Source organism: Symphalangus syndactylus, chromosome 12 (genome assembly GCF_028878055.3).
Source record: "Symphalangus syndactylus isolate Jambi chromosome 12, NHGRI_mSymSyn1-v2.1_pri, whole genome shotgun sequence".
Taxonomy (NCBI): domain Eukaryota; kingdom Metazoa; phylum Chordata; class Mammalia; order Primates; family Hylobatidae; genus Symphalangus; species Symphalangus syndactylus.
The window spans coordinates 124,260,808-124,279,524 of record NC_072441.2 but is presented as its reverse complement, the minus strand read 5'-3'; the positions used below and the strand labels follow the sequence as shown (position 1 = coordinate 124,279,524).

The following is an 18,717-nucleotide window of genomic DNA, read 5'->3' as shown; positions in this document are numbered from 1 at the left end:
ATAAAAATACTTTGAGATTAATGAAAATGAAGACACAGTCCGGGCGCAGTGGCTCACACCTGTAATCCCAACACTTTAGGAGGTCGAGGTGGGTGGATCACAAGGTGAGGAATTCGAGACTAGTCTGGCCAATATGGTGAAACCCTGTCTCTACTAAAAATACAAAAAAATTAGCCAGGCATGGTGGCACATGCCTGTAATCCCAGCTACTCGGGAGGCTGAGGCAGGAGAATTGCTTGAATCTGGGAGGCGGAGGTTGCAGTGAGCCGAGGTCATGCCACTGCACTCCAGCCTGGGTGGCAGAGTAAGACTCTGTCTCAAAAATAAAAAGAAAATGAAGACACAACATATTGAGCAGTCCTTAGAGGGAAATTTATAGCTGTAAAACCTTTGTTAAGAAAGAAGAAAAATCTCAAATCAATAACCTAACAGCTCAACTTAAGACTATGGAAAAGGTAGAGTAAACTAAATGTAAAGAAAGTGAAAGGAAGGAAATAATAATGACTACACTAGAAATTAATACAATAGAGAATAGAAAAACACTGAAGGAAATCAATGAAATCAAAAGATGCTTATTTGAAAACATCAACAATATTAACAAACATTTAGCTACATTGACCAGGAGAAACAGAGAAGGCTCAAATTATTAGAATTGCAAATGAGAGACAGGATGCTAGCACTGATCTTCTTTCAGAAATAAAAGGATTATAAGGGAATACAATGAACAATTTTGCCAACAAATTAGATAACTTGGATGAAATTGTCAAATTTCTAGAAAGACACACAAAAAACTTATTCAATAACAAACAGACAATATAAGTAGACTTTTAACAAGTGAAGAGATTGAATCAATTCTCAAAAACCTACCCACAGATGGCTGCACCACTGAATCCTCCCAAAGAGCCAGAGATGAATCAACACCAGTTCTTCACAGTATCTTTCAAAAGATAAAGATGGAGGGAAACTTCTAACTCATTTCATGAAGCCAGTATTACATTGATATAACACCAGGCGAAGACATCACAGGAAAATAAAATAGACCAATGTCTCTTATGAATATCAGTGCAAAGACTAGCAAACAGAATCCTGAACTAATCAAAAGTATTTTACACAATTACCAAGTGGGATTTATCCTATGCAAGCAAAGTTAATTTAATATCCAAAAAAACAATGAATGTAATACATCATATGAACATGAAAAAAATAATCACATGATCATCTCACTAGATGCAGAAAAAGCATTTGTCAAAATCCAACAACTTTTTTATGTAAAAGCATGCGACAAATTAGGAATAGAAGAAAACTTCTTAAATCCAATAAAAGGCATCTAGGAAGAACCCACAAATAACATTATACTTCATAGTGAAAGACTGGATGCATTTCCCATAAGAATAGGAACAACATCTTCCATTCAACATTGTATTGAGGTTCTAGCCAAAGCAATTAGGCAAGAGAAGGAAACAAAGGCATCTAGATTAAAAAGAAACTACTTCTATTTATAGGTATGATCTTTTGCATAGAAAATACTAAGAAATCCTTTAAAAAATTATTGCACCTAATAAATGAATTCAGCAAGGTTTTGGGATGTAAGATCAGTATTTTAAAAATCAATTGTATTCCTATACACATGCAATAAACAATCTGAAATAAAGTTTTAAAAATCTTATTTGCAATAACATTTAAAAAGTACTTAGGAGTAAATATAACAAAAAGAAGTGTATAGCTTATACTCAGAAGAAATTAAAGAAGATCCAAATGATTGGAAAAACATCCCATGTTCACATAGAAGACTTAACATGTTTAAGATAGCAATATTCTCATTCTGATGTACAGATCCAACAAGTTCTTTTTCAGAATCCTAGTTAATATCTTTGTAAAAATTGACAAGCTTATTCTAAAATTTATATGGTATTGCAAGGTACCCAGAAAAGCCAAAATAATCCTGTAAAAGAAGAATCAAGTAGAAAGACTCACATTTCCCATTCCTTTTCAAAATATTCTACAAAGCAAGAATAAGCAAGACAGTGTGTTACGGACACAAGGGTGGACACATAGATTAATGTGATAGAATTAATCATTCGGAAATAAATCCATGACTGATTTTCATCAAAACTGTCAATACCATTAAGTGGAGAAAGAATAGTCTTCAACAAATGGTGCTGGTACAACTAAATATCCACAGGCAAAAGAATGAAATTGGACCCTCACCACATACAAAAACTAACTAAAATGGACCAGAGACCTTAATGTAAGAGAGCAAATGCTACAAAACTCTTACAAGAAAACATAGGGGTAAGTTTTCATGACCTTGGATTTAGCAAAGAATTCTTAGCTATGACACCAGCACAAGCAACAACAACAACAGCACAGAAAAAATTTCCCTCAAAGAAAATATACAAATAGCCAATAAGCATGTGAAACAATTCTTCACATCATTTGTCATTAGGGAAATGTGAATCAAAACCACAATAAAATAACACTTCAGTCCCTCTATTATAGCTAGAATCAAAAGTCAGAAAATAAGTATTGGCAAGTATGTGGAGAAACCAGAACCCACATGCACTGCTGATGTGAATGTAAAATTGTGTAGGTTTTCCAAAAACACCTTGGAAAACAGTCTGGCAGTTCCTCAAATTATTAAAAATAGAATTGCCATATGATCCAGCAATTCAACTCCTTAGGTGACATATACCCAAGAGAAATGAAAACAAATGTTTGTCCACAAAAAGCATGCACATGAATGTTTATTGAAACATTACTCATTAAGGCCAAAAGATGGAAACAATCCAAGTGTCTATCAATGGGCAAATGAATAAATAAAATGTGGTATATCCATATATAGAATATGATTCAGTCATAAAAATGAAATGCTGAAATATGCCATAACATGGATGAACCTTGAAAAAATTATGCTAAGTCAAAGAAGTTAGACACAAAGACCACACAGTACAATGATTCCTTTCAAATAAAATGTCCACAACAGGCCAGGTGCGGTGGCTCACACCTGTAATCCAAGCACTTTGGAAGGCCGACGTGGGCGGATCACCTGAGGTCAGGAGTTCAAGACCAGCCGGGCCAACATGGTGAAACCCCATCTCTACTAAAAATACAAAAATTAGCTGGGCATGGTGGCAGGCGCCTGTAGTCCCAGCTACTCAGGAGGCTGAGGTAAGAGAATCACTTGAACCCGGAAGGTGGAGGTTGCAGTGAGCCAAGATCTCACCACTGCACTCCAGCCTGGGAAATAAGAGCGAGACTTCATCTCAAAAAAAAAAAATAATTGTTCACACAATACAATCAACAAAGACAAAGTAGATTTGTGGTTGCTTAGGGCTGGGGGTAGGACGGTAGGAGAGGATGAAGGATTGCAAAATGATAGCTAAAGTGCATAAGGCTTCTTTCTGAGGTGATGAAATATCCTAAAATTGACTGGTAATGGTTACCTGTATCCATAAATATACTGAACACCACAGAATTGTACACTTTGAAAAAGTGAATTATATGTGAATTGTATTGCAATAAGCCTTTAGGAAAATTCTCTCAAAACAAAAGAAAGCTATGGGAACTTACGAAACAGAATCCACATCTATGTGCTGTGGAACAATACCAGTAAGGTTTAACAGTATATCCAACTGTGATTTCATTTCATTAATTTTTTCATCTATTTCCTGCCATTCTTCAAGAGGCATATCAGGAAACTCCAGGTTTTCCAACTTGAAAGAACAGAAGTCAAGAGAACTAATCAAACTTGGAAGAATTTTGGAGTAACCTAGAAAAGTAAGAAAAGCATTAACTTTTAGAAGTATTTGTAAGACTACTATTTTAATACCAAATTATAAAATCCTACTGAGCAAGGGCATATCTTTTAAAAATCTTTTATTATCCTACAGCTTGACTAGCAGAGAACCTTACAAAAAGCAGTTCCTAAATAAATGTATAATGAATAAGCACTGTGTAATTGGTGCTTTAATGACTAACAAACTATTTTTTCAATGACAGTTTATATCCTAAATTTCTTGTCTTTTCAGCTGAGAATCAAATGCATTTAACCCAGAAATTATCAACTATAGTTTTCTGTAAAAGACCTTAATTCACTACATCATTCTTTTAAGAGGACAATGATAATAATCAGGTTCTTCATGATTATGGGATAGTGAATAACAAATTAAAATAGATTATCATAGTTCTTGAGTCATTTTTTAGGTTATTGATCAGGTTTTCATAAAGTTTATAGCTTTTGGTCTGAATAAAACTTGAGTGTGGATCCTAATGTGGGTCCAGTGGACTGATTCACTATGAGATTATGGCAAAATACCCTCTTTTTCTTATTCATTTGCAAAAGATGAAATGAAAACATTCCCATCTCAAAGTTATATAAAGACAAGTAATTCAAAAGGAAACTTTTTCTTGTCCTTAATGAAAATATTTTCACTGCCTTCCTTCATCAGTGAATTTTGATCTTTTAGGAATATTCAAAATGATCTGCTAATTTTACCACTATTCATAATTTTGACTTCTTCTTTTATTTTAAGCCATTTGCTACCTCATTTTTCTCTGCCCACTACACACAGTCATCCCTCAGTATCTACAGAGGATTGGTTTCAGGACCCCCATGGATACCAAAATTCACGGATTCTCAAGTCCCTTACAGAAAATGATGTGGTATTTGCATATAACCTATGCACATCCTCTTGTATACATTAAATCATCTCTAGATTACTTATATTACCTAATACAATGCAGATGCTATGTGATATTTATTATACTATACTGTGTTTTTATTTGTATTTTTTTAATTTTTTTTAAGTATTTTTGACCCACGGTTGCTTGAATCTGATGATGCAGAACCCGCAGATCCAGAGGGCTGATATGGATAACTATTGCCATTTTATCAATAACTATATTATTGCTGCCATAGAAAATTTAATTGTGTTTTCCCATGTAGCTTTTATAGTGTAGTTTTATATTGAACAATTGTGCCAGTCAATGGTTCAGGGTTGCCTGAGACACTTTACTGAGAAGGATTCTTAAGAAACACATGACGCACTGAGCAAAAATGCTTTAATGGATTTTTAATATCTTTCATGGATTTTGGAGGATGGAACTTCAATATCTTTCATGGAAATTTGGGATATTAAGTCACTCTACTCAGGGGTGGGGTGGTGGGCAAAATTGAAGTCCAGAATTTGCTAAGGAGTAGAGGTCCTGGTAACACCAGGATACTATTGGGACCCCTAACTCTCTGAAGCACTACATCTTAAGAATAAAGGTGGAACAGAAATAGAACAGCCCTCAGAAAGCCCAAGGCCAGACTTCATTTCAGCTCAGTCCCTACTTGGATTAAGGTGATCTGTGCCTACACTAAACGACCTGCCAGAAAAGTAAATCCTTCTTTTGTAAAATCCTTCTTATGTAATATAGTATCATCCAGAGTTTCAAATTATCTCTAAAACTTTTCACACACAATGTCCAACATTCAATCAGAAATAGAAACATGAAAAGAATGGACTCAAAACCAAGACAAAATACAGAAAATAAAATAGAACTATAGGAGAACCAAATATTATCCAATCACCAGACATGGATTTTAAAATTAACTGTGACTACAACTTTCAAGTTATAAAATGACAAGATGGAAAATTTCAGCAGAGAACTAGAAACTCTAAAAGTTAATAAATTCTAGGACTGAAAAATATAACTAAAATTTAAAAATCAGTGGATGTTTAACAGAAAGTTAAACTAACACACTAAAAGAAAATCACTGCCAGATTAGAATCCTTAAAAAATAACCTTTAAGGCCCAGCGCAGTGGCTCATGCCTGTAATCCCAGCATTTTGAGAGGTCAAGGTGGGAGGACTGCTTGAGCTTAGGAGTTCAAGACCAAGAGTAGCCTGAGCAACATAATTAGACTCCATCTCAAAAAAAAAAAAAAAAAAAAAAGACAGAAAAGAAAAGAGGAGGTTCCAAGATGGCCGAATAGGAACAGCTCCAATCTACAGCTCCCAGCATGAACAACGCAGAAGACAGGTGATTTCTGCATTTCCAACTGAGGTACTGGGTTCATCTCACTGGGGCTTGTCTGACAGTGGGTGCAGCCCATGGAGTGTGAGCTGAAGCAGGGTGGGGCATCGCCTCACCCAGGAAGTGCAAGGGGTCAGGGAATTCCCTCTCCTAGCCAAGGGAAGCCGTGACAGACGGTACTTGGAAAATTGGGACACTCCCACCCTAATACTGCGCTTTTCCAATGGTCTTAGCAAACGGCACACCAGGAGATTATATCCCGCACCTGGCTCAGAGGATCCCACACCCACGGAGCCTCGCTCACTGCTAGCACAGCAGTCTGAGATAAAACTGCAAGGTGGCAGTGAGACTGGGGGAGGGGAGTCCACCATTGCTAAGGCTTGAGTAGGTAAACAAAGCAGCCAGGAAGGTCGAACTGGGTGGAGCCCACCGCAGCTCAAGGAGGCCCACCTGCCTCTGTAGACTCCACCTCTGGGGGCAGGGCATAGCTAAACAAAAGGCAGCAGAAACTTCTGCAGACTTAAACGTCCCTGGCTGAAAGCTTTGAAGAGAGTAGCGGTTCTCCCAGCACAGAGTTTGAGACCTGAGAACAGACAGACTGTCTCTTCAAGTGGGTCCCTGACCCCTGAGTAGCCTAACTGGGAGACACCCCCCAGTAGGGGCCAACTGACACCTCATACGGCCAGGTGCCCCTCTGAGACGAAAGTTCCAGAGGAAGGATCAGGAAGAAACATTTGCCGTTCTGCAATATTTGCTGTTCTGCAGCCTCTGCTGGTGATACCCAGGCAAACAGGGTCTGGAGTGGACCTCCAGCAAACTCCAACAGACTTGCAGCTTAGGGTCCTGACTGTTAGAAGGAAAACTAACAAAAAGGACATCCACACCAAAACCACATCTGTACGTCACCATCAACAAAGACCAAAGGTAGATAAAACCACAAAGATGGGGAGAAACCAGAGCAGAAAAGCTGAAAATTCTAAAAATCAGAGCACCTCTTCTCCTCCAAAAGAACACAGCTCCTCGCCAGCAATGGAACAAAGCTGGATGGAGAATGACTTTGATGAGTTGAGAGAAGGCGGCTCCAGATGATCCGTAATAACAAACTTCTCTGAGCTAAAGGAGGATGTTCAAACCCATCGCAAAGAAGCTAAAAACCTTGAAAAAAGATTAGACGAATGGCTAACTAGAATAAACAGTCTACAGAATACCTTAAATGACCTGATGGAGCTGAAAACCATGGTGCAAGAACTACGTGATGAATGTACAAGCTTCAGTAGCCGATTTGATCAAGTGGAAGAAAGAGTATCAGTGACTGAAGATCAAATGAATGAAATGAAGTGAGAAGAGAAGTTTAGAGAAAAAAGAGTAAAAAGAAACGAACAAAACCTTCAAGAAATATGGGACTATGTGAAAAGACCAAATCTACGTCTATTGGTGTATCTGAAAGTGACAAGGAGAATGGAACCCAGTTGGAAAACACTCTTCAGGATATTATCCAGGAGAACTTCCCCAACCTAGCAAGGCAGGCCAACATTCAAATTCAGGAAATACAGAGAATGCCACAAAGATACTCAAGAACAGCAACTCCAAGACACATAATTGTCAGATTCACCAAAGTTGAAATGAAGGAAAAAATGTTAAGGGCAGCCAGAGAGAAAGGTCGGGTTACTCACAAAGGGAAGTCCATCAGATTAAAAGTGGATCTCTCAGCAGAAATGCTACGAGCCAGAAGAGAGTGGGGGCCAATATTCAACATTCTTAAAGAAAAGAATTTTCAACCCAGAATTTCATAGCCAGTAAAACTAAGCTTCATAAGTGAAGGAGAAATAAAATCCTTTACAGACAAGCAAATGCTGAGAGATTTTATCACCACCACACCTGCCTTACCAGAGCTCCTGAAGGAAGTACTAAACATGGAAAGGAACAACTGGCACCAGCCACTGCAAAAACATGCCAAATTGTAAAGACCGTCGATGCTAGGAAGAAACTGCATAAACTAACGAGCAAAACAACCAGCTAACATCATAATGACAGGATCAAATTCACACATAATATTAACCTTAAATGTAAATGGGCTAATTGCCCCAATTAAAAGACACAGACTGGCAAATTGGATAAAGAGTCAAGACCCATCAGCGTGCTGTACTCAGGAGACACATCTCACGTGCAGAGACACACATAGACTCAAAATAAAGGGATGGAGGAAGAACTACCAAGCAAATGGAAAAAAAAAAGCAGGGGTTGCAATCCTAGTCTCTGATAAAACAGACTTTAAACCAACAAAGATCGGCCGGGCGCGGTGGCTCACGCCTGTAATCCCAGCACTTTGGGAGGCTAAGGCGGGCGGATCACGAGGTCAAGAGATCGAGACCATCCTGGCTAACATGGTGAAACCCCGTCTCTACTAAAAATACAAAAAATCAGCCGGGCGTGGTGGCGGGCGCCTGTAGTCCCAGCTACTCGGGAGGCTGAGGCAGGAGAATGGTGTGAACCCCGGGGGGCGGAGCTTGCAGTGAGCCGAGATCGCGCCACTGCACTCCAGCCTGGGCGACAGAGCGAGACTCCGTCTCAAAAAAAAAAACAAAATAAAATAAAATAAACCAACAAAGATCAAAAGAGACAAAGAAGGCCATTACATAATGGTAAATAAAGGGATCAATTCAACAAGAAGAGCTAACTATCCTAAATACATATGCACCCAATACAGGAGCACCCAGATTCAGAAAGCAAGTCCTTAGAGACCTACAAAGAGACTTAGACTCCCACACAATAATAATGGGAGACTTTAACACCCCACTGTCAACATTAGACAGATCAATGAGACAGAAAGTTAACAAGCATATCGAGGAATTGAACTCAACTCTGCAACAAGCAGACCTGACAGACATCTACAAACTCTCCACCCCAAATCAACAGAATATACATTCTTCTCAGCACCACATCACACTTATTCCAAAATTGACCACATAGTTGGAAGTAAAGCACTCCTCAGCAAATGTAAAAGAATAGAAATTGTAACAAACTGTCTCTCAGACCACAGTGCAATCAAACTAGAACTCAGGATTAAGAAACTCACTCAAAACTACTCAACCACATGGAAATTGAACAACCTGCTCCTGAATGACTACTGGGTACATAATGAAATGAAGGCAGAAATAAAGATGCTCTTCAAAACCAATGAGAACAAAGACATAACATACCAGAATCTCTGAAACACATTTAAAGCAGTGTGTAGAGGGAAATTTATAGCACTAAATGCCCACATCAGAAAGCAGGAAAGATTTAAAATTGACACTCTAACATCACAATTAAAAGAACTAGAGAAGCAAGAGCAAACACATTCAAAAGCTAGCAGAAGACAAGAAATAACTAAGATCAGAGCAGAACTGAGGAGATAGAGACACAAAAAACCCTTCAGAAAATCAATGAATCCAGAAACTGATTTTTTGAAAAGATTAACAAAATTGATAGACCGCTAGCAAGACTAATAAAGAAGAATGAAATAGACGCAATAAAAAATGATAAAGGGGATATCACCACTGATCCCACAGAATTACAAACTACCATCAGAGAATACTATTAACACCTCTACACAAATAAACTAGAAAATATAGAAGAAATTGATAAATTCCTGGACACATACACCCTCCCAAGAGTAAACCAGGAAGAAGTTGAATCCCTGAATAGACCAATAACAGGTTCTGAAATTGAGGCAATAATTAACAGCCTACCAACTGAAAAAAAAAAAGGAAGAAGTTGAATCCCTGAATAGACCAATAAATAACAGGTTCTGAAATTGAGGCAATAATTAATAGCTTACCAACCAGGACCAGACAGATTCACAGCCAAATTCTACCAGAGGTACAAACAGCAGCTGGTACCATTCCTTCTGAAACTATTCCAATCAATAGAAAAAGAGGGAATCTGCCCTAACTCATTTTATGAGGCCAGCATCATCCTGATACCAAAGCCTGGCAGAGACACAAGAAAAAAAGAGAATTTTAGACCAATATCCCTGATGAACATCAACGCAAAAATCCTCAATAAAATACTGGCAAACCGAATCCAGCAGCACATCAAAAAGCTTATCCACCACGATGAAGCTAGCTTCCTCCCTGGGATGCAAGGCTGGTTCAACATATGAAAATCAATAAACATAACCCAGCATATAAACAGAACCAAAGACAAAAACCATGTGATTATCTCAATAGATGTAGAAAAGGCCATCGACAAAATTCAGCAGCTCTTCATGCTAAAAACTCTCAATAAACTAGGTATTGATAGGATGTATCTCAAAATAACAAGAGCTATTTATGACAAACCCACAGCCAATATCATAATGAATGGGCAAAAACTGGAAGCATTCCCTTTGAAAACTCGCACAAGACAGGGATGCCCTCTCTCACCACTCCTATTCAACATAGTGTTGGAAATTATGGCCGGGGCAATCAGGTAGGAGAAAGAAATAAAGGGTATTCAATTAGGAAAAGAGGAAGTCAAATTGTCCCTGTTTGCAGATGATATGATTGTATATTTAGAAAACCTCATCATCTCAGCCCAAAATCTCCTTAAGCTGATAAGCAACTTCAGCAAAGTCTCAGGATACAAAATCAATGTGCAAAAATTACAAGCATTACTATACACCAATAACAAACAGAGCCAAATCATGAGTGAACTCCCATTCACAATTGCTTCAAAGAGAATAAAGTACCTAGGAATCCAACTTACAAGGGATGTGAAGGACCTCTTCAAGGAGAACTACAAACCACTGCTCAACAAAATAAAAGAGGACACAGACAAATGGAAGAACATTCCATGCTCATAGATACGAAGAATAAATATCATGAAAATGGCCATACTGCCCAAGGTAATTTATAGATTCAGTGCCATCCCCATCAAGCTACCAATGACTTTCTTCACAGAATTGGAAAAAACTACTTTAAAGTTCATATGGAACCAAAAAAGAGCCCACATTGCCAAGACAATCCTAAGCCAAAAGAACAAAGCTGGAGGCATCATGCTACCTGACTTCAAACTATACTACAAGGCTACAGTAACCAAAACAGCATGGTATTGCTACCAAAACAGAGATATAGACCAATGGAACAGGACAGAGCCCTCAGAAATAATACCACACATCTACAACTATCTGATCTTTGACAAACCTGACAAAAACAAGAAACGGGGAAAGGATTCCCTATTTAATAAATGGTGCTGGGAAAACTGGCTAGCCATATGTAGAAAGCTGAAACTGGATCCCTTCCTTACACTTTACACAAAAATTAATTCAAGATGGATTAAAGACTTAAATGTTAGACCTAAAACCATAAAAACCCTTGAAGAAAACCTAGGCAATACCATTCAGGACATAGGCATGGGCAAGGACTTCATGACTAAAACACCAAAAGCAATGGCAACAAAAGCCAAAATTGACAAATGGGATCTAATTAAACTAAAGAGATTCTGCACAGCAAAAGAAACTACCATCAGAGTGAACAGGCAACCTACAGAATGGGAGAAAATTTTTGCAATCTACTCAGCTGACAAAGGGCTAATATCCAGGGTCTACAAACAACTTAAACAAATTTACAAGAAAAAAAAAACCCCATCAACAAGTGGGCAAAGGATATGAACAGACACTTCTCAAAAGAAGACATTTATGCAGCCAACAGACACATGAAAAAATGCTCATCATCACTGGTCATCAGAGAAATGCAAGTCAAAACCACAATGAGATACCATCTCACACCAGTTAGAATGGTGATCATTAAAAAGTCAGGAAAACAACAGGTGCTGGAGAGGATGTGGAGAAATAGGAACACTTTTACACTGTTGGTGGGACTGTAAACTAGTTCAACCATTGTGGAAGACAGTGTGGTGATTCCTCAAGGATCTAGAACTAGAAATACCATTTGACCCAGCCATCTCATTACTGGGTATATACTCAAACGATTATAAATCATGCTGCTATAAAGACACATGCACACGTATGTTTATTGTGGCACTATTCACAATAGCAAAGACTTGGAACTAACCCAAATGTCCATCAGTGATAGACTGGATTAAGAAAATGCGGCATATATACACCATGGAATACTATGCAGCCATAAAAAAGGATGAGTTCATATCCTTTGTAGAGACATGGATGAAGCTGGAAACCATCATTCTCAGCAAACTATCACAAGGACAGAAAACGAAAGACCACATCTTCTCACTCATATGTGAGAACTGAACATGAGAACACTTGGACACAGGGTGGGGAACATCACACACCGGGGTCTGTCGTGGGGGTGGTGGGAGGGGGAGCGATAGCATTAGGAGATACACCTAATGTAAATGATGAGTTAATGGGTGCAGCACACCAACATGGCACATGTACACATATGTAACAAAGCTGCACGTTGTGCACATGTACCCTAGAACTTAAAGTATAATAATAATAATAAAGAAAAGAAAAGAAGGAAGAAGGAAGGAAGGAAGGAAGGAAGGAAGGAAGGAAGGAAGGAAGGAAGGAAGGAAGGAAAAAGAAAGAAAGAAGAGAGAGAGAAGGAAGGAGGGAAAGAAAAGAAAAGAAAGAAAGAAAGAAAGAAAGAAAGAAAGAAAGAAAGAAAGAGAGAAAAAAAGGAAGGAAGGAAGGGAAATAAAGAAGAAAAGAAAAGAGAGAGAAGGAAGGAAGGAGAGAGAAAGAAAGAAAGAAAGAAAGAAAGAAAGAAAGAAAAGGAAAAGAAAAAGGAAAGAGAAAAGAAAGGAAGGAAAGGAAGGAAGGAAGGAAGGAAAAAAGGAAGGAAGGAAGGAAGGAAGGAAGGAAGGAAAGAAAGAAAGAAAGAAAGAAAGAAAAGAAAAGAAAAGAGAAAAGAAAAAAGGAAGGAAGGGAAATAAAGAAGAAAAGAAAAGAGAGAGAAGGAAGGAAGGAAAGAGAGAGAGAGAAAGAAAGAAAGGAAAGAAAGAAAGAAAGAAAGAAAGAAAGAAAGAAAGAAAAGGAAAAGAAAAAGGAAAGAGAAAAGAAAGGAAGGAAAGGAAGGAAGGAAGGAAAAAAGGAAGGAAGGAAGGAAGGAAGGAAGGAAGGAAGGAAGGAAAGAAAGAAAGAAAGAAAGAAAGAAAGAAAGAAAGAAAGAAAGAAAGAAAGAAAACGAAAGAAAGAAAAGAAGAGAAAAGAAAGCAAGCCTTTAAACAAAAAATAATCAGCAGACCCACCACTATAGAAAATACCAAAGAGATTTCTTCAAGGAAAAAGAAAATTATCCCAGAAAGACAAATGCAAATGTAGGAAGGGAGCAATATGAGAATAAAAGGATCTTACTCTACAAATTCGCAAAAGGGAAAGATCAGTTATTCTTTGGCCATAGACTCAAGCCCTAAACAAGTAATCACAAAATCAATTTTAAACTTTTTCTTGAGCATTTATTTTGATTATATAAATATTATCTTATCCTATGTATTAATTTTAGAAGAATTATATTATGAAAATGTATTATAATACATATATAATTTTCTTCCTATAGAACCTATGTCTTTTAAACAACAAAATGTATTCTAGCCAGGCATAGTGGCGCGCACCTGTAGTCCCAGCTACTCGGGAGGCTGAGGCAGGAGGATTGTTTGAACCCAGGAGTTCAAGGCCAGCCAGCCTGGACATTATAGGTAAGTCCTTCCTTTAAAAAATGTATTCTTGAGGTGACAAAAACTAATGGCTTGGAAATATTTTTCCCATTCTCATTTTTAGGTCCTTTATTGCTTAAGTAGAGAAAAACAATTTACTTTTATTTATTTAATTCTGATTCAGTCTCCTCACCAAACTATCTTACTGACTTTAATCTTTTTTCCTATAGTTCCAGATTTTCTAAGTATGTAACTATAATATCAGCACAAAGAAATATTTTATCTTTTCTTTTCCAATATTCATATCTGTTATTTTACTTTATTCTATTATTTCATTTTCTAGAACCACCAAAAAAAAAAATATTGATATCAAGCATCCTCATCTATTTTGTTAGGTTAATTATAAAGTTTTAGTGTTTTTCCATTCATGGTATTACTATTGGTTTTTTATTTGTTTTTTTTTTTTTTTTTTTTTTTTTTTTTTTTGAGACAGAGTCTCGCTCTGTCGCCCGGGCTGGAGTGCAGTGGCGCAATCTCGGCTCACTGCAAGCTCCGCCTCCCGGGTTCACGCCATTCTCCTGCCTCAGCCTCCGAGTAGCTGGGACTACAGGCGCCCGCCACCGCGCCCGGCTAATTTTTTTTTGTATTTTTTAGTAGAGACGGGGTTTCACCGTGGTCTCGATCTCCTGACCTCGTGATCCACCCGCCTCGGCCTCCCAAAGTGCTGGGATTACAAGCGTGAGCCACCGCGCCCGGCCTTTATTTGTTTTAGTATTATATTTATGCAGTTTTTTCTAGGGATATTTAATTTAGACTTTTTCTTGAGAATAACTGCTATATTTTAACAATACAATTGCAGCATCTCTTATATGATCATACAGTTTTTTCTCTTAATATTTTTATGAAATGTATTATGCTGGTCAATTTCCTAATGTTGAATTGCTCATGCATTCCTGGAATATATATATATATATATATATATATATATATTTTTTTTTTTTTTTTTGAGACGGAGTCTCGCTCTGTCGCCCAGGCTCTGGAGTGCAGTGGCGCAGTCTCGGCTCACTGCAAGCTCCGCCTCCCGGGCTCACGCCATTCTCCTGCCTCAGCCTCTCCGAGTAGCTGGGACTACAGGCGCCCGCCACCACACCCGGCCAATTTTTTGTATTTTTAGTAGAGACGGGGTTTCACTGTGGTCTCGATCTCCTGACCTCGTGATCCGCCCACCTCGGCCTCCCAGAGTGCTGGGATTACAAGCGTGAGCCACCGCGCCCGGCCTCCTGGAATATATTCTACTTGGTTAAAATGTTTTGCTTTTAATCTTTGCTAAGCTATAATAATAATTATTATTTTATTTAGAATGTTTGCACCTACTGTCATAAATAACAGAAAATTGATGGGTTTATTTGTACTATATTTATTGTGTTTTGACATTATGGTTTTCTGGGTTCATAAACAATTTGGAGGATTTTCCATATTGTTCTAAGGCTTCGAATTATTTAAGAATCTTAAAATTATATGTTCTTTAAAGTTTAAATAAAACTTAGCTATGAAGCTATAAATAAAAAAGAAAATCGGCCTGGCGTGGTGGCTCACGCCTATAATCCCAGCACTTTGGGAGGCCAAGGTGGGTGAATGACTTGAGCCCAAGAGTTTGAGACCAGCCTGGACAATATGATGAAACCCAGTCTCTACAAAAAAATTAGCCAGGAGTCACAGCATGCACCTGTAGTCCCAGCTACCTGAGAGGCTGAGGTGGGAGGATCACTTGAGCATGGGAGTTTGAGGCTGCTGTGAGCCATGATCATACCACTACACTCAGGCCTCAGCAACACAGTAAGACTCTGTCTCAAAAAAAGAAAAAGAAAAGAAAAGAAAAAAGAGAAAATCAGCCCATATTTCCTCACTTCAGAATGTCAGCCAGTTAGCAACAATCCTATTCTAGTTACCACATGCCTAAAAGTTAATCAAGTAACAGCCTCACTCCAAATACAAGGTATCCATGGCTGAAAGTAAAACGATCTCTAAATACTCTTCTTTCTTGAAGTTTTTCAGTCTTGGAATTCCATGCTTCCGTGTGATTATCTCTTGCTTTGTTCAGAGAGGTTGTACATTGTATTACAGCTCTCCCCTCCTTAACAAGCAAAAATTCAGCTTTTTTATGGTTATTGTATTTGAATACTTGTATCTTTCTTAGACAAATTGAAAATATGAATATGTGGATAAATCTAAATGAATATTGACTATATGAAATAAGAATAATAATGTCTTGTGAGATTTAAGTATGTAAAAAGAACTGAAACACAAAAATAGCATGAAGTATGGGGAAGCTAAACTAAAACAAATTTCGAAATGTTTGGAAAGTAAATACTACATCTTCTAAATAATCCTGAGTCAAAAGACAAACCACAATGGAAATTTAAAACTGTCTTGCCTTTCTGCCCCTGGACGCCGCCGAAGAAGCATCGTTAAAGTCTCTCTTCTCCCAGCCATCTTGTCTAAGTCAGAGTCTCCTAAAGAGCCCGAACAGCTGAGGAAGCTCTTCATTGGACGGTTGGGCTTTGAAACAAGCGATGAGAGCCTGAGGACCCATTTTGAGCAATGAGGAACACTCATGGACTGTGTGGTAATGAGATCCAAATACCAAGCGCTCCGGGGGCTTTGGGTTTGTCTCATATGCCACTGTGGAGAAGGTGGATGCAGCCATGAATGCAAGGCCACAAAAGATGGATGGAAGAGTTGTGGAACCAAAGAGAGCTGTCTCAAGAGAAGATTCTCAAAGACCAGGTGCCCACTTAACTGTGAAAAAGATATTTGTTGGCGGCATTAAAGAAGACACTGAAGAATATCAACTAAGAAATTATTTTGAACAGTATGGAAAAATTGAAGTGATTGAAATCATGACCGAGGCAGTGGCAAGAAAAGGGGCTTTGCCTTTGTAACCTTTGACAACCATAACTCCATGGATAAAACTGTCATTCAGAAATAGCATACTGTGAATGGCCACAATTGTGAAGCTAGGAAAGCCCTGTCAAACCAAGAGATGGCTAGGGCTTCATCCAGCCAAAGAGGTCGAAGTGGTTCTGGAAACTTTGGTGGTGGTCATGGAGGTGGTTTCAGTGGGAATGACAACTTTGGTCACGGAGGAAACTTCAGTGGTCGTGACGGCTTTGGTGGCAGCTGTGGTGGTAATGGATATGGTGGTGGTAATGGATATGGTGGCAGTGGGGATGGCTATAATGGGTTTGGTAATGATGGTGGTTATGGAGGAGGTGGCCCTGGTTACTCTGGAGGAAGCAGAGGCTATGGAAGTGTTGGACAGGGTTATGGAAGCCAGGGCAATGGCTATGGTGGGAGTGGCAGCTATAACAATGGAGGCGGAGGCAGCTTTGGTGGTGGTAGTGGAAGCAATTTTGGAGGTAGTGGAAGCTACAATGATTTTGGCAATTATAACAATCAGTCTTCAAATTTTGGACCCACAAAGGGAGGAACCTTTGGAGGCAGAAGTTCTGGCCCCCATGGTGGTGGAGGCCAATACTTTGTCAAACCACAAAACCAAGGTGGCTATGGTGGTTCCAGTAGCAGCAGTAGCTATGGCAGTGGCAGATTTTAATTAGGAAACAAAGCTTAGCAGGAGAGGAGATCCATAGAAGTGACAGGGAAGCTACAGGTTACAACAGATTTGTGAACTCAGCCAAGCACAGTGGTAGCAGGGCCTAGGTGCTACAAAGAAGACATGTTTTAGACAAATACTGATGAGTATGGGCAAAAAACTTGACTGTATTTGTGACTAACTCTATAACAGGTTATTTTAGTTTGCGTCCTGTGGAAAGTGTAAAGCATTCCAACAAAGTGTTTTAATGTAGTTTTTTGTTTTGCACCCATGCTGTTGATTGCTAAATGTAATAGTCTGATCATGATGCTGAATAAATGTCTTTAAAAACAAAACAAAACAAAAAAAAACTATGTCTTAAACTAAATAATAAAAATTATGCAAAACATGGGATGCAGCCAAAGCTGGCTTCTTATGACTCAATTCTATTAGGTTTCCTCCTACCTCTATTGTTCTACTATCTCTCGTTACCCTTTAAAATGTTGGGGATCCATTCTTAGTCCTTAGTTATTCCCATTTTGTATTTTTCCCCCAAGGTGATCTCATCAAAAATTCTTGGCTTTAACTAACACATATACTAGTATCTTCCAAAAAATGTTTTTTTTAATTTTTTTTTTTTTTTTTGAGACGGAGTCTTGCTCTGTCGACCAGGCTGGAGTACAGTGGCACGATCTCGGCTCACTGCAAGCTCTGCGTCCCGGGTTCACGCCATTCTCCTGCCTCAGTCTCCCGAGTAGCTGGGACTACAGGCGCCCACCACCACGCCCGGCTAATTTTTTTTTTGTATTTTCAGTAGAGACGGAGTTTCACGGTGTTAGCCAGGATGGTCTTGATCTCCTGACCTCGTGATCCACCCACCTCGGCCTCTCAAAGTGCTGGGATTACAGGCATGAGCAACCGCGCCCAGCCTCTTTTTTTTTAATTTTTTTTTTTTTTTTTGAAACAGAGTTTCGCTCTCTCCCCTAGGCTGGGGTGCAAGGGTGCAATCACTGCAACCTCCGCCTCCCAGGTTCAAGCGATTCTCCCACCCCAGCCTCCTGAATAGTGGGGATTACAGGCATGTACCACCATGACTGGCTGATTTTTTTTTTTTTTTGAGACGGAGTCTCACTCTGTTGCCCAGGCTGGAGTGCAGTGGCACAATCTCTGTTCACTGCACGCTCTGCCTCCTGGGTTCACGCCATTCTCCTGCCTCAGCCTCCAGAGTAGCTGGGACTACAGGCGCCCGCCACCAGGCCCGGCTAATATTTTTGTATTTTTGGTAGAGATGGGGTTTCACCGTGTTAGCCAGGATGGTCTCAAACTACTGACCTCAGGTGACCCACCTGCCTCGGCCTCCCAAAGTGCTAGGATTACAGGTTTGAGCCACCGTGCCTGGTGTCTTCCAAAATTTCATCCAAGATTTTTCTCTCACATTCCTGACATGCCTGTTGAACAAGTCCACTTAATTGTGCCATAGCTACTTGAAAGTCAGTATGTTTAAT

At 39.0% G+C, this 18,717-nt stretch overlaps 1 protein-coding gene and 1 pseudogene across 10 annotated transcripts in view; one reads left to right on the top strand and one right to left on the bottom strand.

Moving 5' to 3' along the window:
• Nucleotides 1-18,717, bottom strand: part of AXDND1 (axonemal dynein light chain domain containing 1) — a 177,767-nt gene that overhangs the window by 73,089 nt on the left and 85,961 nt on the right. For 8 of the 10 annotated variants that reach the window (XM_055255123.2, XM_063627440.1, XM_055255124.2 and 5 more), the window contains one exon: nt 3,571-3,713. In XM_055255123.2, the coding sequence (XP_055111098.1) occupies nt 3,571-3,713 (143 nt within the window). Of the gene's footprint in view, nt 1-3,570; nt 3,770-18,717 lie in introns of all 10 variants that reach the window. The other 2 variants (XM_055255128.2, XM_055255125.2) reach the window with 1 other exon arrangement.
• Nucleotides 15,421-17,233, top strand: LOC129468793 (heterogeneous nuclear ribonucleoprotein A1-like; annotated as a pseudogene).